The 24,072-nt window shown below is 40.7% G+C and overlaps 2 gene segments (V, D, J or C); both read right to left on the minus strand.

Moving 5' to 3' along the window:
* Nucleotides 1-1,892: 1,892 nt before the first annotated feature.
* On the minus strand, nucleotides 1,893-2,594 carry LOC127546336 (immunoglobulin kappa variable 1-9-like). The segment is given in 2 exon segments: nucleotides 1,893-2,341; nucleotides 2,518-2,594. Coding segments are annotated over 2 exon segments (498 nt in total).
* A 5,390-nt stretch (nucleotides 2,595-7,984) lies between these two features.
* The window catches only part of LOC127547522 (immunoglobulin kappa variable 3-11-like), a 49,351-nt gene continuing 33,263 nt past the window's right edge, over nucleotides 7,985-24,072 (minus strand). Inside the window, 1 exon segment of the V gene segment in view lies at nucleotides 7,985-8,015. Within this exon segment, the coding sequence occupies nucleotide 8,015 (1 nt within the window).

Raw genomic sequence — 24,072 nt, forward strand, 5'->3', positions numbered from 1 at the left:
TGACCAGGCAGGGCAGTGGATAGCACACTGGACCTGGAATCAGGAAGCTCTGAATTCAAATCTAGCCTCTATCACTTAACAGTTGTTAAACCTTGCATAAGTCACTTTCCCCTGCCTATTTCAGCTCCTCATCTCTAAATTGGCCATAGAAATAGCACCGAACTGCTAGGAGGGTGGTTGTGTGGGTGAAAAATGAATTTCAAAAACCCCTTCCAAACCTGAACACACTACATTATTGTTGTTGCAACTATTATTATTGGCAAAAATAGAACATCAAACACCAAACTCCATATAATAAATATTTTGTTTATTTTGATGTCTGATAATTTTATGGTTTTCTTTTGTTTTTAATCTTATCTAATTACAAGTATGTTCCTGTCATCTCCTCAGGTCCGTAAACCTCCTTTGTCTTGCTGGTGCCAGTGTATTACGTTGCCAGTGTTCTGAGTGGCCTTGCAGGGCAAGGAAATCAGCACAAAGAGCCAGTTTCTCAGCTCTCCTGGGTCAAGTTTAGCCATTGCAAGGATGAAGCTTCAGTTTTGTCATGATGTTTTTGTTTTCATTTACATCATTGCAATCGTTATTTTTCTAGTTTTTCTAGAAGTACTTAGAGAAGTCAAAGAAGAGGCACATGGCGGAGAATGGCCAATGGAAACAAAGAACTCTTAAGATGGGAGAGAATAAAGAATGTCATCCAGAATCTAAGCCCACAAATATGGTAGGTGACAAAAGAACGGAACAGCCATGGGATCATCCTGTGCTCCTTGTTCTTCTGATGATGTGCAGAAAAATGGAGAAGGGCCCCTTTGGTTTGGATGGAGCCCTCCCGGTGAACTTAGGAAGGACGTGACAAAAGGGGTCTCACAGCATGGGCGGGCATGGCTGAGCTGGAAGGCCCAGACTCTGGTGAGTGTCTGACAGACTGTGACGCTCTCCTGATGCTCTATCTCAGTGAAACCATAAATAAACAGAGTCCAACAAACTGAATCCGCAGAGTAACCATGTCTGACATATAGGTCTCTGTTCCTTGTGTCCATCCCTTCTCTGTCAGGGGGTCCCAGGCTGTTCTAGGCTTGTCCTGGTCAGAGCTCCCCTGGAATCCTGCTTTCCCTCCTGGCTGCCCCGTGGGAGAATGGCCTGAGACAGGCTGGTGTCCAGGCAGAGGGAGGCAGCCAGGATGGGGAAAGGGCCAGAGGCCCAGAGACAGGAAGGTTGTTTGAAGGAACCAGGGAGGCTGAGCTTGGGGGAGCCCCAAAGTGGGGCTTGGAATAACTGTCCACAAGCATCCAAAGGGCTGTGACAAGGACGGGGGTGGGACTTGTCTGGTACCAAAGCCTAGAAATGTGAGCAAAGCAGGGAACGTGCAGAGAGGCCGGGTTTAGACTTTAGCTAAGAAGAGACTCCCTGGCAAAGAGAATTATATAGGAGGGTAATGATGCAGTCCTGGAGGCATCAATAATTATAAGAGCTACTGTTCCTACAGCTCCTCCTAAGTGGCAGCCACACTGCTGAGCAGCTCTCAGTTATTTTTTCACTTGATCCTCACAAACACCCCAGGAGGCAGCTGCTAATGTGATCCCCATTTAAGAGATAAGAAAATTGAAACAAAGGTTAAGTGACTTGCCCAGCATCATACAGCTAGGATGTGAATGATTTGAACTCAAGCCTACCTGACCATGTGCCTCCCTCCATCCACTGCTCCCATGGTAGTTTAGTCCCCCTGCACTGGAGGTCTCCCCGCAAAGGCTATGAGAGCATTTCTTAAGGATCTGAACAGAGGGTTCTTGGTCAGGTTTGGGGTAGGGAAACCCACTTTTGGCTGTGACCTAATTATTTAGATTGTGTCACTCCTGTGGACAGGAAAGAAATCAAGGTCAGAACTCACCATAGCCCTAGCATCTGCCTCTGAGACCTAGAAACCTCCCCTGGGGCAGCCCAGGCACACTGGCCCCAGCCCAGCTGAGGAGATGGAGAAGCCCCTGGGGCCCTGATGTCCCCTCAGCAGCTGCTGGGCAGGTTTTTGTTCGGGGCTGTATCACTGTGGGAGGATAGGTATTCCACTGCTGACAGTGATAGACTGCAGCGTCCTCAGCCTCCACGTTGCTGATTGTGAGGGAGAAATCTGTCCCAGAGCCACTGCCCCTGAACCGGGCAGGGACCCCAGTTTGCAGGGTGGTTGAACGATAAATTAGGAGCTTGGGAGCCTCCCCTGGCTTCTGTTGGTACCAATTTAATTGATTATTAACACCCGAGCTGGTCTTGCAGTTAATGGTGACCCTCTCTCCTGGAGACACTGACAAAAATTCTGGCGAGTGAGTTATCACAATGGCCGCCCTGGAACCTGGAATCAAAAAGAAAAGACAGAACATGATCCAAATGACTTCATGGTCCTGGACTTTCAATTCAGAAAGAACAAGGAAAAGGGAAGAGGCCGAATCTCCTTCCTCTCTCCTCACCTCCCCCAGACACATCCCAGAGATGGCCAGAAAGCAATGGAGCACGTGCAGGCTCCCTCACCTGAGATCCAGAGCAGCAGAGAGCAGAGGAGCTGAGCCTGGGCCCCCATCTCCTCCCCTGGCCTTGGATGCTGCTGAGCAGAGACCTCACCCTGAGCTGGCATTTATCTGGGTCTGAGCATCTGGGTCTGTCCCTGGGGAAACATGCAAATCAACAGATGGGGCAGGGGGAAGTAGAAAAGCCGAATGATCTTAAGAGCTTTCCTTTCAAATAACTGGATTATTGATCATTTTAACGCCTAAAAGACATTATAATCCTGTCTATTCCCCCAAACTGTCATGTCAGACTACAGTCCCCTGCAGGCTGTGTATTGACTTAGTTTTGTGCTCAATGTGCTGATTTAATTTTTGTTAATTATGTTTTTCTGTTTTTAAAGCTTTTATTCATTTATGGGAACTTGGTGTGTGATGTCCCAGTTGTTGGGCATCTCCTAAGCTTTCAGTTCTTTGCCAGCACAAAGACAGCTATTAGATTTTAATATTTTGTTTAAAGTTCTTTACCTTTTCTCCTTATTACCTTGATAAACATATCAAAGAGAGGCATGGCTGGCTCAAAGTGTGCAAAGTTTTATAACTTCTTGGGCACACTTCCCGATCGCTGTCCAAAACTGATGGTTCAGTTTATTGTTCCACCAACAGTAAATCAATGTTCCAATTTTCCTCATTCCCTGTAACATTTATAATTTCCCTTTCTATCATGTTAGTCAACTTGAAAGTTTTTTGTTAATATCTCAAAGCTGTTTTAATTTGTACTTCTCTAATCTATAGTGATTTAAACCATTTTTGTTATATGACAACGTATATTATTTATTGGTTCATTGAAAAATAGACAGAAAAATAGAAAATGTCTGTTCATTTCTTATCATATGTTATCAATTCAGGAATTACTATAGCATAAAATTTTTTTTAATCATCAGTATCATTTATTGTCTAGAATATAGAATGGATCTCAATTTAGTTGTAATGACCGGGTATTTAAAATCAGCTGGAGTCAGGCATTCAGGTTAAGGAAAAAATCTTCAATCTTTATTCTCAGTAGAAGTGAGGGGGGATTGCGATACCAATATGGGCAAGAAGGTTTGAAATAGCAATATGGGCAGCTGCGACAGGAAGCCAGCAAGCAGAGAGAGACCTGAGTTGAAGTCCTTCGCAATGGCAATGCGAGCAGCTGTGACAAAAGCTGCCAGCCAACAGACTCTCCATCCCCTTCCTTTTCCATTCCCCTGCCTCCACCCACCAAAATCGTCATTTCCTATACAACACATCAGGACTTGCACAAAGAGTGGGCGGGGCCATTCTTTCTCCAAGCTTATATATTAATAGAGTATGGTCCAATCACTATTTAGCCTCCCGTGCTTGGGACCTCAGTACATCAACTAGAGCCTCAGCCCATCACATTTAGTTATCTCTAAAATGAAGACATGGAATTACATTATCCTTGGGTTATTTTAAAAAAGGATTTTTAAAAAATTTAAACAAATACGAAAGGGTAAAGAAAAAAGCAACTTTGCCAATTTCACAGCCATCCATAGAAAATTCAAAATAAACCAATGAATTTTCATGTCAAGAAAACTTACATACAAATACTACATATTTTTTTCAGATTGGCCCATTTTTTGCTTCTTTTTAAATTTTCTTTTGCTCTCTGCTGTGCACTTTTTGCTTTATTTTTTCCCTTCCTTTTCATCCTCTTTTCACATATCTTTAATAATAGAAGGTTTCATTTACACATAGGTATTTATAAACATATACATACATACTCATACACAGTCAAATACATATATGTATATATACTTTACTTACTTCTGTCTGTCCTCTGTCTTTCAGAGCCTGGGTAGCACCTTCTTTCATAGGTTCAAGTCTTTCCATGTCTCTAAATCAACGAGTTCATCATTTCCTTCACCTTAGCACTATTCTAATCGAATCTCATCTGCTTTTAGGGATTGATTGTGAACATCTTTTCCTCAATTTTCGGTAGTCTTTCTATTCTTGACTACAAAGATTTTATTTATACGCAGAATTTTAGTTGAAAATAATTGAAATTATTCTTTTTACACTTCAACAATGATGTCCCTCATAATATAGGGTTTTGTCTTAGAGGGCTGAATCTATTTCCTTTATATCCTTTATTCCAGGCTTCTTTGAAGTTCTTGACCATCTGCTCTTCCAAATGAACTTTGTCATTATTTTTGTAAATCAGTAAAATAATTTGAAAATAATTCTTAGGATGTTCCAGAAAGCCATTTATCATTAAATTCAAATTCTGAATCTACTATCCATTTCTATTTTATAATAAATGTATCCCATTCCTAGTCTAAGCTACTAAAATACTTGCTTATTTTCCTCTGTCCTGCCTTTCCTTAGTATCCTTCTCCCTTTATTTACAGTCTCTCTCCTCATTCCTGTTTTACTTCCCTACAACCTTGCCCTCCTCTTCATTAACTTGTTTCTAAAAGTCTCTCCCTTATTCCTCCATCCCTATCACTTGGTCCTCTTGTTTCTTCCTGAATGTAGAAGATTTTTACACATACATGCACATACACACATATGTCTATATACAAACACACACACATATATGTATATACAGATATATGTATCTATGTGCATACACACCTAATTTGCGTTTGTGTATTATATGTATATATATAAAAATTTTATATATAATGTATGTACATGCAAACACACCCCACATAAATACAAACATTTACCTCTTTTACCCATTCCTAATGTCAGGTTTTAGCACCACCTGCCCTCCTCTCTGCTAACCTCTGCTCTATCAGTTTTTCTTTTTAGGCTTCCTTTATATGAGATAATAACTCCTTATTATCTCTTCCTCTACAGGTGATTTTAGAATCAACCAATCACATGCAGCTCAGTTCTAGCCTTTCCTTCAAACTATCCACATAGTGATTACAATCATTAGAGCACTGCAAGTAGTTTCCTATATATGAAAGAAACAATTTACCCTCATAAAATCCCTTATAATTACTCCTCAATGCTTACCTTAAATTTTCCTGGAACTTATACGTCAAATTTCCCTCTAAACAACCTAAAAGTCTTTGATTATATTAAATGACAATTTATTTTTCCCATTCACAATTATATATGTTTGATAGGTAAGTTTCTCTTGTTCATATCTCCTGTTCTTTTGGTTTAGGGTATATAATATTCTAAGAGCTATGTTCCTACAATGTCAGAGCTGCTGAGGCTTGTGAATCTTTCATGTAACTCCAGGATATTCAAAATCTTTTTTCATGCTGCTTCCAATATTTTCTCCATAACTTGGGAGTTTCGAAACTCTTTCTTTTTGACTAGGTAATAGAGATTGCTCTCTGCATCATTTCTTACCTAGAGTTAATGAGAGATTGGGCATTGCCTGGGTCAGACTGAAACCTGTTAAAGACCTTCGCTTAAAATGCCAAGGACTCTCACTTCATCCAGAGCCATCTCCAGTGCTTCTGATCTATATCTTACCATGAGACCAGATGACTTTGGAGGAGACAGATAAGCTGGTGACTGCACAGTGTGCAGAAAATGAGTGTTTCCAATATTTTGAGACCTTCCCTTGGCAACCAAGGCTGACTAGAGATGACCAGGCAGGGCAGTGGATAGCACACTGGACCTGAAATCAGGAAGCTCTGAATTCAAATCTAGCCTCTGTCACTTAACAATTGTTAAACCTTGCATAAGTCACTTTCCCCTGCCTATTTCAGCTCCTCATCTCTAAATTGGCCATAGAAATAGCACCAAACTACTAGGAGGGTGGTTGTGTGGGTGAAAAATGAATATTTGAAAAACCCCTTCCAAACCTGAACGCACTACATTATTGTTGTTGCAACTGTTATTATTCGCAAAAATAGAACATCAAACACCAAACTCCATATGATAAATATTTTATTTATTTTGACGTCTGATAATTTTATGGTTTTCTTTTGTTTTTAACCTTATTTAATTACAAGTATGTTCTTGTCATTTCCTCAGGCCCGTCAGGCTTCCTTTGTCTTGCTGGTGCCAGTGTATTACGTTGCCAGTGTTCTGAGTGGCCTTGCAGGGCAAGGAAATCAGCACAAAGAGCCAGTTTCTCAGCTCTCCTGGGTCAAGCTTAGCCATTGCAGGGATGAAGATTCAGTTTTGTCATGATGTTTTTGTTTTCATTTACATCATTGCAATCGTTATTTTTCTAGTTTTCCTAGAAGTGCTTAGAGAAGTCAAAGAAGAGGCACATGGCAGAGAATGGCCAATGGAAACAAAGAACTCTTAAGATGGGAGAGAATAAAGAATGTCATCCAGAATCTAAGCCCACAAATATGGCAGTTGACAAGAGCACGGAACAGCCATGGGATCATCCTGTGCTCCTTGTTCTTCTGATGATGTGCAGAAAAATGGAGAAGGGCCCCTTTGGTTTGGGTGGAGCCCTCCTGGTGCACTTAGGAAGGACGTGACAAAAGGGGTCTCACAGCATGGGCGGGCATGGCTGAGCTGGAAGGCCCAGAATCCGGTGAGTGTCTGACAGACTGTGACGCTCTCCTGATGCTCTATCTCAGTGAAACCACAAATAAACAGCATCCAACAAACTGAATCCGCAGAGTAGCCATGTCTGACATATAGGTCTCTGTTCCTTTTGTCCATCCCTTCTCTGTCAGGAGGTCAGGAACTCTCTCCCAGATCCCAGGCTGTTCTAGGCTTGTCCTGGTCAGAGCTCCCCTGGAATCCTGCTTTCCCTCCTGGCTGCCCCGTGGGAGAATGGCCTGAGACAGGCTGGTGTCCAGGCAGAGGGAGGCAGCCAGGATGGGGAAAGGGCCAGAGGCCCAAGAGATAGGAAGTTTGTCTGAAGGAGCCAGGGTGGCTGAGCTTGGGGGAGGCCCAACATGGGACATGGAATAACTGTCTGAAAATATCCAAACGGCTGTGACAAGGGTGGGGGTGAGACTTGTCTGGTAATAAACTGTTCCTACAGCTCCGCAACCACACTGCTGAGCAGCTCTCAGTTATTTTCTCACTTGATCCTCACAAACACCCCAGGAGGCAGCTGCTAATGTGATCCTCATTTAACAGATAAGAAAATTGAAACAAAGGTTAAGTGACTTGCTCAGCATCATACAGCTAGGAAGTGAATGATTTCAACTCAGGCCTTCCTGGCCATGGGTCTGGCTCCATCCACTGCTCCCGTGGGAGTTAGTCCCCCTGCACTGGAGCTCTCCCCACTTAGGCTATAAGAGCATTTCTTAAGGATCTGAACAGGGGGTTTTTGGTCAGGTTTGGGGTAGGGAAACCCACTTTTGGGGTGTGACCTAATTATTTAGATTGTGTCACTCCTGTGGACAGGAAAGAAATCAAGGTTAAAACCTGTCGTAGCCCCAGCATCTCCCTCTGAGACCTAGAAACCTCCCCCATCCCAGCTGAGGAGAAGGAGAAGCCCCTGGGGCCCTGATGTCTCTCTCAGCAGCTGCTGGGTAGATTTTTATTCGGGGCTGTATCACTGTGGGAGGAGAGCTATATCTCTGCTGACAGTGATAGACTGCAGCATCCTTAGCCTCCATGTTGCTGATTGTGAGGGAGAAATCTGTCTCAGAGCCACTGCCGCTGAACCGGGCAGGGACCCCGGAGTGCAGCCTGTCTGTATAATAAATTAGGGGTTGGGGAGCCTCCCTTGGCTTCTGTTGGTACCAATTTAAGTATTTACTAACATCTGAGTTGGTCTTGCAGTTAATGGTGACTCTCTCTCCTGGAGACACTGACAAAAATTCTGGAGACTGAGTCACCACAATGGCCCCCCTGGAACCTGGAATAAAAAAAAAAAAAAGACGATCGATATGATTTCATTGTCCTGGACTTTCAATTCAGAAAGATAAAGCAGAGGGGAATAGGCTGAATCTTCTGTGTCTCTCCTAACCTCCCCTAGATATATCCCAGAGATGGCCAGAAAGCAATGAGCATGTGCAGGCTCCCTCACCTGAGATCCAGAGCAGCAGAGAGCAGAGGAGCTGAGCCTGGGCCCCCATCTCCTCCTCTGGCCTTGGATGCTGCTGAGCAGAGACCTCACCCATGAGCTGGAATTTATCTGAGTGTGAGCATCTGAGGCTGTCTCTGGGGAAACATGCAAATCAACAGATGGGGGCAGGGGGAAGTAGAAAAGCAGAATGATCTTAAGAGCTTTCCTTTCAAGTAACTGGATTATTGATAATTTTAACACCTATAAGATATTATAATCCTGTCTATTCCCCAAAACAGTCATGTCAGGTTAAAGTCCCCTGCACGCTGTGTATTGACTTAGTCTTGTAATCAATGTGCTGATATAATTTTTGTTAATTATGCTTTTCTGTTTTTAAAGCCTTTATTCATTTATGGCAACTTGCTGAGTGATGACCCACTTGTTGGGCATCTCCCAAGCTTCTAAATCTTTGCCAGCACAAAGACAGCTGCTATCAGATTTTAATGTTTTGTTTAAAGTTCTTTACCTTTTCTCCTTATTACCATGGTAAATGTATCAAACAGAGGCATTGCTGGCTCAAAGTGTGTACACAGTTTTATAACTTCTTGGGCACACTTCCAGATCGGTGTGCAAAACTGATTGTTCAGTTTACTGTTCCCCCAACAGTAAATCAGTGTAACAATTTTCCTCATTCCCTGTAACATTTATAATTTCCTTTTCTTATCATGTTAATCAATTTGAAAGTTATCTGTTAATATCTTAAAGCTGTTTTAATTTGTATTTCTCTAATCACTAGTGAGTTAGAGCATTTTTGTTATATGATAATGTATGTTATTTATTGCTTCATTGAAAAATAGACAGAAAAATAGAAAATGTCTATTCATATGTTATCATATCATCTTATCAATTCAGGAATTACTATATTATAAATTTTTTTAAATCATCCATATCATTTATTGTCTAGAATATAGAATGGATTTCAATTTAGTTAGCTCTAAAATAAAGATATAGCATTACATTATCCCTGGGTTATTTTTTAAAAGGAATAAAAAAATTTAAACTTAAATACAAAATGGTAAAGAAAATATCAACCTTGCCAATTTCACAGCCATCCATAGAAAATTCAAAATAAACCAATGAATTTTCATGTCAAGAAAACTTACATAATAAATATTATATATTTTTCAGATTGGCCAATTTTTTGCTTCGTTGTGGATTTTCTTTTGCTCTCTGCTATGCAAGTTTTACTTTATTTTTCCCCTACTTTTCATCCACTTTTCACATACTTTTAATGATAGAAGGTTTCATTTACACATAGGTATTTATAAACATATACGTACATACTCATATACAGTCAAATACATTTGGCGCCTGGGCATGGGGCCCGAGGACCCTAACTTCACTGAAGAAGTCTCCAGTGACCAAGAAATAGGGTGAGTATTTAAATAGACAAACAGGGAACTTAGTTTCTTAAGGGCTAAACTAGTAACCTTCTCTAGCTGAAATGGGTCAGATACTGGGAAAAGATTCTCCCCCAGCCCCAGTCCCAGTCCCAGTCCCAGCTCCAGCCACATGCCCACCCCTGCCCCAGCAGGTGCTATAGAAAGCATGCTTAAGCTGATCAAGGGACAAGGCTTAATTGTAACTTGGTTGCTGATGGCTAGACTGTTGGGTACATTAGAATACATGTCCCCTTGGTTCTTAAAGGAAGAAGAGATAGGACCAGATAATTGGAAGCTGGTAGGAGACAAATTATGCAAATATTAAAATGCTAAAGATCCTCATTCAATTTCCAAGGAGACATTCTATACATACAACATAATACAATTGGCCTTAAAGAATCCTGCAAATTATCGAAAAAAGGAAAATTCTAAGAATGGCCATATGAGGAAATATGAGGAAAATGAGGAGGACAAACGAGGGATTAAAAACGATATCACTGGAGGGCATGGGGAATTAACTGAGGATGAAGGGCATGGTGAAAGGCCCAGTGATTCTTGCTCTCACAAGGCAGCTTCATCCCCACCTAAACCAGAACTGGTTCTTGACAGGCCCCCATCAACTTCACCTTCTGGAATGGAGTGGAGGGAGTAGTGGGAGGGGCAGTGACACCATCAACTCCTTCCCCCCCCCCCCCCCAATCACCTCCTCTTATGACTAGATTGCAAAAGGCAGTACTTAAAGCTACGGAAGAAAGCCAGAATTTAAGTGATTTGCATCTGGAAATGTAGCCTGTGATTCAACAGTTTGACTCTTCAGGTCAAGAAAGTAAAAGATACACTCCTTTTGATATAGAAATCCTCAAAGACCTGAAAAAGTCTTGCACTCTTTATGAGGCTACATCAGCTTATGTTAAGATGTTATTCCAGAATTTGGCTTATGAAGTCTTAACCCCTAGGGACTGGAAATCTATGGCAAGGACAGGCTTAGAACCTGGACAAAACTTGTTGTGGCTTTCTGAATATAGTGAGCTCTGTAAGATGCCAACAAAATAGTCATAGTGCAGTTAATCCTCCAAACACCTATGACCAACTAACGGGGGTAGGTTCTTATGCAGAAATTTCAGTACAGATTCATTACCCCATAGCAGCATATGAGCAAATTGCTGTTGCTGCTGCTATCAAAGTGTGGGGAGCCGGGGCTAATCTACAGGTGATAAAGCCACATTCCTAAGACTACTCTAACCTTGAATAAGCAGACATATAGATGCCTCCTGGAGCTTCCTACATCACCAAAGGCCCCTGATCAATTTGTCTTTTGGGGGCAAAGTAATCCTTTGTCTAGGGCCCCCTCTGTACTGAGTTCACACGACCCCCACTTCCTTACAACCCACTATAAATACTTGTACTTTTGCCCACAATAAACGAGATTTGATCAGAAAACCTGTCTTGTCTCCCTTCTACGCATCTTCTGTCTCTTGCCCTTTCTCTTCTCTTTCAGGGCCCACATGTTCTCTGGTCCCGCGGGTTGGGGCATCAAAGCATGGGCTTCCCTCCCCAATGAAAATGACAAGGGTGAAGCCTTCACAAAAATAACACAAGGGCCAAATGAACTCTTTGCTGATTTTGTGGGACATCTGCAGACTGAAGTCATACAAACGAATGCTGAAAATACAATAACAGACATTATGATAAGACAACTTGCTAAAGAAAATGCTAATGAATTTTGTAGAAGAATTACTAGGACTATGAAAGGATGCTCCTTTAGAGGAGATCATCAGACTATGCCATAGTGGGCACAAATGCCTTTTATAGCCAGGCTATGATGCGGACTTCCCAAGATCCGAGCATGGGAAGACAGGGTCTCTTTTGGCAAGAGACTTCCAGAGAGACTCATCAAAGCTTTCAATGTGGTAAAGTAGGGCATCTGAAAGCTCAATGTTGGCATAGAGACAGAGTGAGAAAACAGGGTGGGAGAACAAGACCCAAAACCCCATGTCCAAAATGCAACAGAGGCTTCTATTGGGCCTCAGAATGTAGACTGATCCAGGGAAACAGGATGAGGGGGGCAAGATAATAAATGCTTGGGGCATGATGGCAGCCGATGCTACACCAAGAGTGCCTAGAAGGCCAGTACCCAGACATGACCAATCAGCCAGGAAGCCATGTGATGCAGGAAGGGGTTACAATTGGGGAGAATAGAGTTGTATCCAACTGGGACAACTGAGACACCCCCTGGAGATGTGAAATCTGTTCCTCTCCAGCCTATGGATCCCTTGCCTCCAGACACAGTAGACTTGACTATTTCACCTCCTGAGAGTATGTGCAAAACAGTGTCCATCCACACACTGATGTGGGAAACTGGGGAATGTGTGGATAATATCCCAGTCACTAATACAGGTAGACAATGTGTGACTTATCACCCAGGAGAAGTAGTAGCATCAGGTTTACTGATACAGACTCCTAATAAGCAATCTGGTGATAGTCACCCAGATTCTGACTCCAAGCAACAAAATCCAGGAATATACTGGACAGCAGCTGTAACAGCTGACCGACCTATGCTCAAGATCTATATAAATGGCATACAATTAGAAGGATTGGTAGACACAGGTGCAGATCGTACAGTCATTAGAGATGCCAACTGGCCCAGTCACTGGCCAAAGATTAAAGTAGACACCTACATGTCTGGCCTAAGGAGGTCAATAGCAGCTGAAGTTAATGCTTCCCCTTTGAGATGGACTTTTGAAGGCAGAACAGGAGCTTTTACTCCTTTTATAGTTGAAAAAATCCCCATCAATCTGTGGGGAAGAGATGTTTTATAACAGTTAGGATTAAAAATGAGTACCTCGGTTTTTTAGGCAGGGCTGCTGTTGAAGACCTTCCAGCACTTTCACCTGTTCCTATCCAATGGAAAACTGATATACCAGTATGGATAGAACAGTGGCCCTTAGGTAGTGATAAACTTCAGGCCTTATTAGATATAGTACAGGAACAACTTGACCAAGGATACTTCTCTAAGTCCTTGGAATTCCCCAGTATTTGTTGTAAGAAAGAAATCTGGAAAATAGAGGATGTTGACTGATTTAAGAAAGGTAAATGAACAGATGGAAACTATGGGAACTCTTCAGCCTGGGCTTCCATCTCCTACTCAATTGCCTAGAAAATGGCTTCTTTGGGTTATAGACATTAAGGGCTGTTTCTATTCTATCCCTCTAGATAAGGAGTATATGAAAAGATTTGCCTTTTTAGTGCTCAGCATTAACTTAGCTGAGTCTTATAAAAGATATGAATGGACAGTTTTGCCACAGAGAATGAAAAACAGCCCTTCTATGTGTCAAATGTATGTTGCTGCTGCTCTTACTCCTGTAAGAAAAGCATTTCCAAAAGTTATGCTATTACCTTATACAGATGATATATTAGGATGTGCACCTGAGGAATAAATGTTAGAAGCATGGTGTATAAAAGACCATAGAAACACTAAGGAATTACAAATTGTACATCGCTCCAGAAAAAATTCAAAGACATGCTCCTTTTCAATATTTAGGATATGAAGTGTATCCTAAGGTACTCACAGTCCAAAAACTTTCCTTAAAAACAGAGAAGCTGAATACCTTAAATGACTTTCAGAAATTGATAGGAGATATCCAATGGATGCGTCCAGTATTAGGCTTGACTACCTATCTATTGCAACCGTTATATGATATTTTAAGGGGATACAGTGCTTTAAACTCACCATGTCAGCTTACAAAAGAAGCTCAAGAGACTTTGAGAGAAGTTGAAGTGGCTTTATCCAATATTTTTGAAAGAGTCACTCAAAAACCCTTGGAAATATCTGTTTTTGCTACACAAGAGGCACCCACAGCAGTCCTTCATCAAGGAGACAGTGTGATAGAATGGGTGAACCTCCCAGCACAACCAGAACAAAGCCTTATTCCTTACCCAGTGCTTGTGGCTAGAATTTTATTAAAGGCCATTAAGTGAGCAGTACAATTATCTGGGATAAGACCTGAGAAGACCTACATCTTTTATACTAATGGACAATTTAATGCATGCTCTTGTCCATTGCTCCAAATTTTATACACGGGACTCCATTAAAGATAACCAGACTATTACATAATTGGCGATGGATTCTTGAAGAGGGTCTCTAAAGTTCCTCTTAAAGGACCAACTATCTTTACAGATGCATCCAAATATAATATTTTTGCTGTATACTCTCATGACTTAACTATAAAGAGTGTAGTCAGAACTCCTTTTCAGTCCACTCAGCAGAATGAATTAATTGTATGTGATCATTCTAGCTCTTACTTATTATCCAGGAGATATAAATATAATATCTGATTTGGCCTATTCAGTAGGTGTGGTACAAAGAATTGCCACAGCCCAAATAAAATTTATAGCCTCTAATGTATATATCAGCTCTTCAAGGAACTTCAAGAGCAAGTGAGAAAGCATCCAGGTAAGATTTATATCTTGCATGTCCACTCTCACAATGGACTTCCAGGTCCTATTTTTGATGGTAATTCAAAGGTAAATAGCCTTCTAACTATGCTGGCCAATACTCCTTTATTTCAAGGATCCCAAGAATCTCATTTAAAATAACATCAGGCTGCTCGAGCTATGTTTGTAATTTGAAATAATAAGAGAGGAAGCAAGGAGCATAGTAAAAGCCTGTATAGCTTGCCTTCCTTTCCATGCTCCTACACAGCATCCAGGGAAAATCCTCGTGGTTTGAGACCCAATGAAATTTGGCAAATGGATGTGACCCATTATAAATCTTTTGGTCGTTTGTCTTTTATCCGTGTTGTGGTAGACACTTTTTCAGGATTCACTTTTGCAATACCAGCAGCAAAAGAGACAGCCAGAGTGCTCACTGAATTCCTTATACAAGCATTTGCAAATATGGGTGTGCCACAAACCATAAAAACAGACAATGGACCTGCATATACTTCTAATCATTTTGCACACTTTTTTGCACAGTATAAGATTTTATACCCCACTGGCATACTCTTTAATCCTCAAGGACAGGCAATAGTAGAGAGGAGAAACAGACATTAAGATGCACCTCCAAAAACAAAAGAAAGGGGGAGCCACAGGTAACCTTAGAGAACTTTTAAATCTAGCTCTTTATGCTATTAATTTCTTGATTTTTGACAAAGATGCACTGGCTCCAGCAGACAGGTTTTATAACCCACAGGAAACTTTCCAGTGCCAGTAGCTCCACTATCTTTAGATAATCACCAGGTGATGTGGAAAGACCCAGAAAGTGGTGAATGGAAGGGACCAGATAAGTTAACTTCTTGGGGGAGAGGGTTTACTTGTATCTCCATAGATGGAGGAATCAGATGGGTGCCAACAAGCCATATTTGCCTTGTCCATCAGAGACAGATGGAACAGATCCTTGAAACAAAAGAGAAGACCCAGGAAACATTGAATAGTTCCATTGCTGACTGTGCCCACCACTGAATGAACATGACAGTTATGATGTTTGACTCATGGACATCAAAAATTGTTGGACTTCAAAACCCTCAAGAATCACTGGATTCAGTAAGATCTGGAGTGAAGCAAGGTTGCCCACTATCACCATTATTATTTAATATCGTATTAGAAACACTAGCCTCGGCAATAAGAGTCGAGAAAGATATTAAAGGAATTAGAGTAGGCAATGAGGAAACCAAACTATCACTCTTTGCAGATGATATGATGGTATACCTAGAGAACCCCAGAGATTCTACCAAAAAGCTATTGGAAATAATTCATAATTTTAGCAAAGTAGCTGGCTACAAAATAAATCCCCATAAATCCTCAGCATTTTTATACATCACCAACAAAACCCAACAGCAAGAGATACAAAGAGAAATTTCATTCAGAATAACTGTTGATACCATAAAATATTTGGGAATCTATCTACCAAAGGAAAGTCAGGAACTATATGAGCAAAATTATAAAAAAGTCTCCACACAAATAAAGTCAGACTTAAATAATTGGAAAAATATTAAGTGCTCTTGGATCGGCCGAGCGAACATAATAAAGATGACAATACTCCCTAAACTAATCTATTTATTTAGTGCTATACCAATCAGACTTCCAAGAAAATATTTTATTGATCTAGAAAAAATAACAACAAAATTCATATGGAACAATAAAAAGTCGAGAATCTCAAGGGAATTAATGAAAAAAAAATCAAATGAAGGTGGCCTAGCTGTACCTGATCTAAAATTATATTATAAAGCAGCAGTCACCAAAACCATTTGGTATTGGCTAAGAAATAGATTAGTGGATCAGTGGAAAAGGCTAGGCTCACAAGACAGAATAGTCTTATAGCAATCTAGTGTTTGACAAACCCAAAGCCCCTAACTTCTGGGAAAAGAATTCATTATTTGATAAAAACTGCTGGGATAATTGGAAATTAGTATGGCAGAAATTAGGCATGGACCCACACTTAACACCATATACCAAGATAAGATCAAAATGGGTCTATGACCTAAGCATAAAGAACGAGATTATAAATAAATTAGAGGAACATAGAATAGTTTATCTCTCAGACTTGTGGAGGAGAAAGAAATTTGTGACCAAAGATGAACTAGAGACCATTACTGATCACAGAATAGAAAATTTCGATTACATCAAATTAAAAAGCCTTTGTACAAATAAAACTAATGCAAACAAGATTAGAAGGGAAGCAACAAACTGGGAAAACATTTTCACAGTTAAAGGTTCTGATAAAGGCCTCATTTCCAAAATATATAGAGAACTGACTCAAATTTATAAGAAATCAAGCCATTCTCCAATTGATAAATGGTCAAAGGATATGAACAGACAATTTTCAGAGGATGAGATTGAAACTATTACCACTCATATGAAAGAGTGTTCCAAATCATTATTGATCAGAGAAATGCAAATTAAGACAACTCTGAGATACCACTACACACCTGTCAGATTGGCTAAGATGACAGGAAAAAATAATGATGAATGTTGGAGGGGATGCGGGAAAACTGGGACGCTAATGCATTGTTGGTGGAGTTGTGAACGAATCCAACCATTCTGGAGAGCAATCTGGAATTATGCCCAAAAAATTATCAAATTGTGCATACCCTTTGATCCAGCAGTGTTTCTATTGGGCTTATATCCCAAAGAAATACTAAAGAAAGGAAAGGGACCTGTATGTGCCAAAATGTTTGTAGCAGCCCTGTTTGTAGTGGCTAGAAACTGGAAAATGAATGGATGCCCATCCATTGGAGAATGGCTGGTTTAATTGTGGTATATGAATGTTATGGAATATTATTGTTCTGTAAGAAATGACCAGCAGGATGAATACAGAGAGGACTGGCGAGACCTACATGAACTGATGCTAAGTGAAATGAGCAGAACCAGGAGATCATTATACACTTCGACAACGATATTGTATGAGGACATATTTTGATGGAAGTGGATTTCTTTGACAAAGAGACCTGAGTTTCAATTGATAAATGACGGACAAAAGCAGCTACACCCAAAGAAAGAACACTGGGAAACGAATGTAAACTATCTGCATTTTTGTTTTTCTTCCCAGGTTATTTATACCTTCTGAATCCAATTCTCCCTAAGCAACAAGAGAACTGTTCGGTTCTGCAAACATATATTATATCTAGGATATACTGCAACATATCCAACATATATAGGACTGCTTGCCATCTAGGGGAGGGGGTGGAGGGAGGGAGGGGAAAAAAAATCGGAACAGAAACGAGTGTCAATATAAAGTAATTATTTAATAATAAAAAAAAAGAATCACTGGATTCTCTGAGACATGATAAGACTGTTGTAGGACTTCAGAACCCTCAGCAATCATTGGGTTCTCTAAGACATGATAAGATTGTTATAAGACTTGAAAACCCTCAGGAACCATTAGATTATCTGAGATATGATAAGACTGTTGTAGGACTTGAAAACCCTCAGGAATCTTTGGATTTTCTGAGAAATGATAAGACTGTTGCAGGATTTCAAAATCTGCTGGGATCATTGGATTCCCTAACACATAAAAAGACTGTTGCACAAGTTCAAAAACTTGTTGGATCATTGGATTCCCTAACACATAAAAAGACTGTTGCACAAGTTCGAAAACTTGTGAGATCATTGGATTTCCTGACACATGAAGCACTGGTTTGGTTTTGAACTATTTCTTGGCTACTGAAGAAGATGTATGTATGACTGTTTTACATATCCTTCTTTTAGGACTTCAGGAAATCTCTTTTAAAACCATATGGATTTATATTGTTTGTTATATCACTACTTGCATATACAATTCATGTTTGTTGCACCACATTGAGCCTGCACTGGTTGTGGGGAGAGTCCCCACTAATAGCTTGTGCGTTATTGCTATGTGCTCGTGTCATACCTCCCATGCTGATGGGTTTGTGCATACCTGTATCTAATAAGAGCCTTCAGCCCAGAAACCCACTTGCAATCCCCACTTCCCTTTGGTGCTTTTCATCTCCCTTCTTGAGATGTCGGGAAGCATGTGATTATCTCCTTTTTAGTGCTTTCACCTCCTTTCCTATAATGACAGGTGTGATTACCTGTGTTCTAAAACAAAAGAAAGCGGGAGATGTAGAGGAATGAAACTATTGAGTCGATGGATTGAGGCCAGGAGTGCCGAGCACTTGAGGCTAACTACCAATTGGACAATACTCTGTGGGTATATGCTTGGAAAATGGTCTTTCCCACTAACCTGTGGTAACTCAATGATTGGTGTATACAGATGATTGTAGGAGGAACTAGGGGATGGAGTAAGACTAGCCAGAGTCACACTTTGGCGGTAGACAAGAAAGAAGGAAGAAGGAGATTCTGCTTCCATCCTGTTTTATCCTGCATCTAAAGACCAAGAATAAAGACTAAGGACTTTTATTTATCCTGACTCCGGCTGATTTGGGGGTGTCTTGGGTGCTAGCATGGTCGTCACAATTATGATGCTGATTTATGTAAAGAAAATATTATTTTTGTTACACCATTAAAAGGGACAGCACCTTAAATATCTCTATAGTTCTGTTTCCATTGTCCTCTCTTTTCATTTTCCAACATTCTAACAAGAGTCAATGCATCCATTTTTTACCAAAGATTCTACACACACACACACACACACACACACACACCAAAAAAAAAAAAAAAAAACACATGGATGCACTTTTTTTTGAAACAACTAAACCCTTGAGGCTGTTATTTTGGGGAGCATTTCATTTTGTCCTACTAACTTGGGGGTAGCATGGTGTTCTTCAAGTCACTTTGCTTCTCCCAAGTAAAGAGATCAGACTTTATCTGAAAGAGAGAAAACAGTCACCAAGGTGGGGTAGAAACACAAATTTCACCCATTCCTGGCAATTGACTGCCCAACTTTCCCTTCTCTTTAATATGGAATATTGGTAGATCAACTCTAACTTAAAACATTTATAATCTCTTATCTCCTCTTGATAATTTGACAATATAATCACCTTTTTTTATTCTCAGCAACAGCCTATCACACACCTCCTCCCTGTTTCTTTTTTTGGTGTAGCTCCCATGAATTTTAAAATTAGTTAATACTGTTTCCTTCTATTCCCTTCAGATCAGTGCGAGAAGGGCTAAGAGCCAGGAAGAAAGAAAGATGAACTAATCAAACCTGGATTAATAATGTCTTTTATGACCTGTTTGTATTTCCTATGTTCTTTAATTCTATTAATATACCACATAGCCATTAATAATGAAATTTTCAGTTCTCAAAACTTGAAAGACAATTGAGGCAAGTTTGTCAATTTGGGACTTGAGAAGTTGAGGAACTATTTTTATTTGTGTAATTTCGGAGTATGTTCATGTAATACTGGTAGCTCTCAGTTGAAATTGAATTTACTCGAATTGCTGGTCTTGAGGAAATATTTCTCTTGAGAAATAAATGGAATAGGCTATTAATATGTGTATAGACCACCACCTGCTGACCAAACAATATACTATAATCACTCAGTTAATATAACATTGATAGTATGTTATTTTCTAGTACAGAATAGAACAAGGGAGCAATAATTACATTATTGCCAGGTGCAACTTTTACTACTACATGTAGCTCTAACCAACAATAAATTTATTTCATAAATTAGAATCATTACTCTACAGCTTGACAGGAACTCAGAAGCCTTCTTGATCCAAGTTCTCACCTAACACTTTTTTCTGTCTCCTTTCTTCTGAGTCTTATTTTGGGGAGCATTTCATTTTGTCCTACTAACTTGGGGATAGCATGGTGTTCTTCAAGTCACTTTGCTTCTTCTTGCCTTGATTTTTTAGTTCTGTTATCAAACACTATTTATCTTTGTTACTTCTTTGTCTTGTTTCCTGCATGAATATACTGAAATTTGCAGAATAAATGATACTTTGTCTTCAGATCATTGTTTTTGAAGATCGTCTATGCCTTTTGCTAGAATTTACTGTCGTGGGTGATGTGGAATCATTCCTTAGGATCTGAAATATTCCCTTCTGGAGGTTTACCACAGTCTTCCTTTCATATGGATAATATGAATTTTAATTATGAGATTTTTGGTACTTTCTCTTATGCAGGAAATATGGATATAATCCTGAAATGAACAAAATGAGTATGTGATGGAACAGAGGATTAACAAGTATTTAGATGAAGAGAAATTGCTGAGTACAAATTAAATGATTAAGCATGTGAAAAATGGTTTGTACATATAAAAACATGTTATGAATTTGTCCTGTTATGATTAAATTTGGATAGGTTAAATCCTTGCTTTTATAGTCACAGAGGTAACAAAGTTAGATTGAAACAATTTCATAAGCCCCATAGTCAATGATCTATCTACCCCAACCCATTTAATTGTCTTTCAAAATATACTTTCCAGAAAGAGTTTCTGTCACTTTTGGATTCATGTTGACCTAACATGGAGGGGAGAAGAACTGATTACCTAGAAGAGACTTAATGTGGCTTCAAGATAACAACCTGTCCACACTGGGGGAATAAAGGAGAGATGAGGATGTTGAAGGAGGGGATGAAAAGTAGCATAGAGAGGTCATGGCAATGCGACAGTAGAGTTTAAAATGGCTGTAGGGGATCTTTGAAAGCAATGAATGCTATGATTGATATGGGATGAAAGGATATTTGAAGATGCTGCCTATGTTCTACAGGTAGGAGGTCTGCGAGATCAAAAGACAGTGTCAGTATTCAAAGAACTTAGAGTCAAACAGGGGAATGGTAGAATCAGACTAAGTCTATATCTATCTATGCAGACATATATATGCATAAAAGCTATATTTAGGATAAATAGGAAATAATTATCAGAGGGAGTCACTAGAATTAAGAGATATTGAGAATAATATTTGTAAAGATGGGATCTTAGTTCAGACTTAAAGGAAATCATTAAGTGAAAAGCAGGTAGGAGGCACTGCAGGCACTGGGGACACTCAGGGAAAATGTTCAGAGTCAACAGATGTAGTGTCTTGTTTGTGGCTCCTGCAGTTACAGAGTCACTGGATTAAAAGAGTGTGTTTTGAATAATAATAGTAAAAGAAGCTGAAAACATAAGAGGGGGCTCAGTCATGGAAGGCTCTGAATGCTAAACAGAAACATTGGGGACAATAGGGAGCCCTGGGACTTTTTTGAGTATTAAGGCTGACATGGTCAGATGTGAGCTTTAGGAAAAATCTCTCTGTTAACTGATTGAAAGATGACTTAGAGGTCGAAAGGCAGTTTTCCCAGCTATAAATGGGGCCTGATGTGATGAGGGCCTGCCCAGGGGAGGGGGAGGGCTGTTAGAGAGGAGAAGTGAGCTTGTCTGAGAGATGCTGCAAAGGAGAAATGATGACTCTGGTCATAGCTTCAATATAATGTAGGGGAGACAGGTAAGAAGCTGAGGGATTTCAAGGACAGCTGTTGCTCTCTACCTGACTCAGAAAAGTAGGGGAAGGGAAAGACAAGTTTTGATTCTGACATGTTGAGTTTAGGATATCTACTAGACTTCCAATTAAGACTGAAAGGTAGTGGGAGATGCCAGCTTGGAGGGTGGCAGAGAGATGGGGGCAGGAGGGGAAGATTGTGAATTGTCAGCAAAGCAATGGAAATTAAATTATAGGGAACTGATGATGTCACCAGGTGAAGTGGTGTAGAGGGGCAAGACTAGAGGGTCCAGGACAGAACCCGGAGGGGCATCTATAGCTAGAGGACAGGATCTGGGTAAGATCTAGCAAAAATCAGGGAGAAACTCTGACCAATATAATGAGTAGATTCATCTTTATATCTTACAATGTTATTGTTTCTTTTCCTTTCATTCTGTCAGTTTTAATTAGTGGGGAATTGGGCATCAGGTCAATCATGAGCGAGATTAGCAGCAGTGATGAAAAAAAATTGGGTAAATTACATTTTAAAACATACACTGAAAAGAATTAATACCGACCTCCCTCAGTAGCTAGACTCCCTGCTCTGAAGGTCTTCAGGCAAGAATGTCGGGTGTATAAACTAATTATTTAGGTTGTGCCGCTCCCTTATTAATAACTAGGAGAGAAATCAAGGTCAGAACTTGACACAGTCCCAGTATCTTCGTCTGAGACCTAGAACTCTCTCCTGAGGCAGCCCAGACAAGCTGCCCCCATCCCAGGGGAAGGAGATGCCCCCAGGGCAGATATAGCTCCCTCAGCAGATGCTGGGCAGGGGTTTGTCCCAATCTGTAGCACTGTGAGGAGACAGTTCTAGTCCTGCTGACAGTAATAGACGGCAGCATCCTCAGCCTCCAGATTACTTATTGTGAGGGAGAAATCTGTCCCAGAGTCACTGTCACTGAACCGGGCAGAGACCCCAGGCAGGAGGGTGGAAGCAAATTTGATGATGTTTTTCGAAGCCTAGCCTGGTTTCTGTTGGTACCAGTGTATTTTGTTGCCAATGTTCTGACTGGCCTTGCAGGACGTGGTGACTCTCTCTCCTGGAGTCCCAGACAGGGAGGCTGGGTCAGCACAAAGGGTCCTCAGGCATCTGGAATCACAATTACGAGAAATAGTGAGAACGATGCCAGGCCACCTTAACAGCAGGAGAAATCTCTTGAGAGTGTGGTTAATTAGACCTTCAAGTGCTGGATTTTGCCGGGTGCTGAGCCACATTTGCTCTCTGACCCCCAGAATCCCACCCCTTTCCACTCCTGCTCAGGGGGACAATCTTCCTGATCTTCCTCACTCACCTGAGATCCAGAACAACAGAAGAAAGAACATCTGAGCCGGGAACCCCATCTCCCTGTGCCTGAGCTGTGAGCTGCCCAGCCCCTGCCTCCCCAGCTGCCTTTTTAGAGCTGCTCTCAGCAGGAGCTTCCTGGGCTAGGAGTGAGCCATGCAAAACAGCCCAGGGAGGGAGGCTTCTGCTCAGAGGCAGGCTCCGTGACTTCCTCTCCTTGCTAATCTAGAACCCTGAGCTCTATTAGTGTAGCAGTTCCCTTCTGGGATCCTGGGCTGGGGATAAACCAGTGGACTTAGAACCTACTTTGACCCATGAGGCTTGAAAACTTCAAAGATGCTATGACAGCTCAGGAGCAGAGAGGGACCAGCCTGGAAGAGATGCACATATGTGGTCAGTGACGTCAAAGGGATTATTCTCCATTTCAGCCAGACACACCTGCCCATCACTCATGATTCTCATTGCACTTCCTACTTGTTCACAGAGATTGCCAGGTCTGATCATCAAGGATGAATTTGAGGCTTTCCAGTCAGTGCAACAGAAGGGAGTCATTTGTTACTGTTGATGTAAATAAGGTTGAATTGTTTTTCCCATCTGCATAATTACCAAAGGATATTCCTGAGGCCAAAGTTCTTTGAAATGGTAAATGATTCAGCGTCAGAAATTGATCTGATTTGATTAGAAGAAAATAGAAGAAAAATGAGAAGAACAGAGAAGAAAAAGCAGAAGAATTGTCTTCACTTAGCTGCCGTATCCAGAGAACTACAAAGCCTTGCCCTCCATCCTGCAGGAGAAATCCCCAATATGTGAAATCTACCTTGAGTGCTCTGTGAGTTCCTGGACAGCAAGAGTCACCTTCCTGCTCCTGTTGTGTCTCCAACTCTTAGAACTGAGTTTGGCCCTTTAAAAAGCCTAGACATTTTTAGATTGATTAATAAATACACTAAAGGAAACTAATTTTCTTCCTCACTGAATCTACACAAATAATGTGGGAACTTTGGGATATGAATCTTTTTG

This window comes from Antechinus flavipes, chromosome 2 (genome assembly GCF_016432865.1).
Source record: "Antechinus flavipes isolate AdamAnt ecotype Samford, QLD, Australia chromosome 2, AdamAnt_v2, whole genome shotgun sequence".
In the NCBI taxonomy this organism is placed as follows: Eukaryota; Metazoa; Chordata; class Mammalia; order Dasyuromorphia; family Dasyuridae; genus Antechinus; species Antechinus flavipes.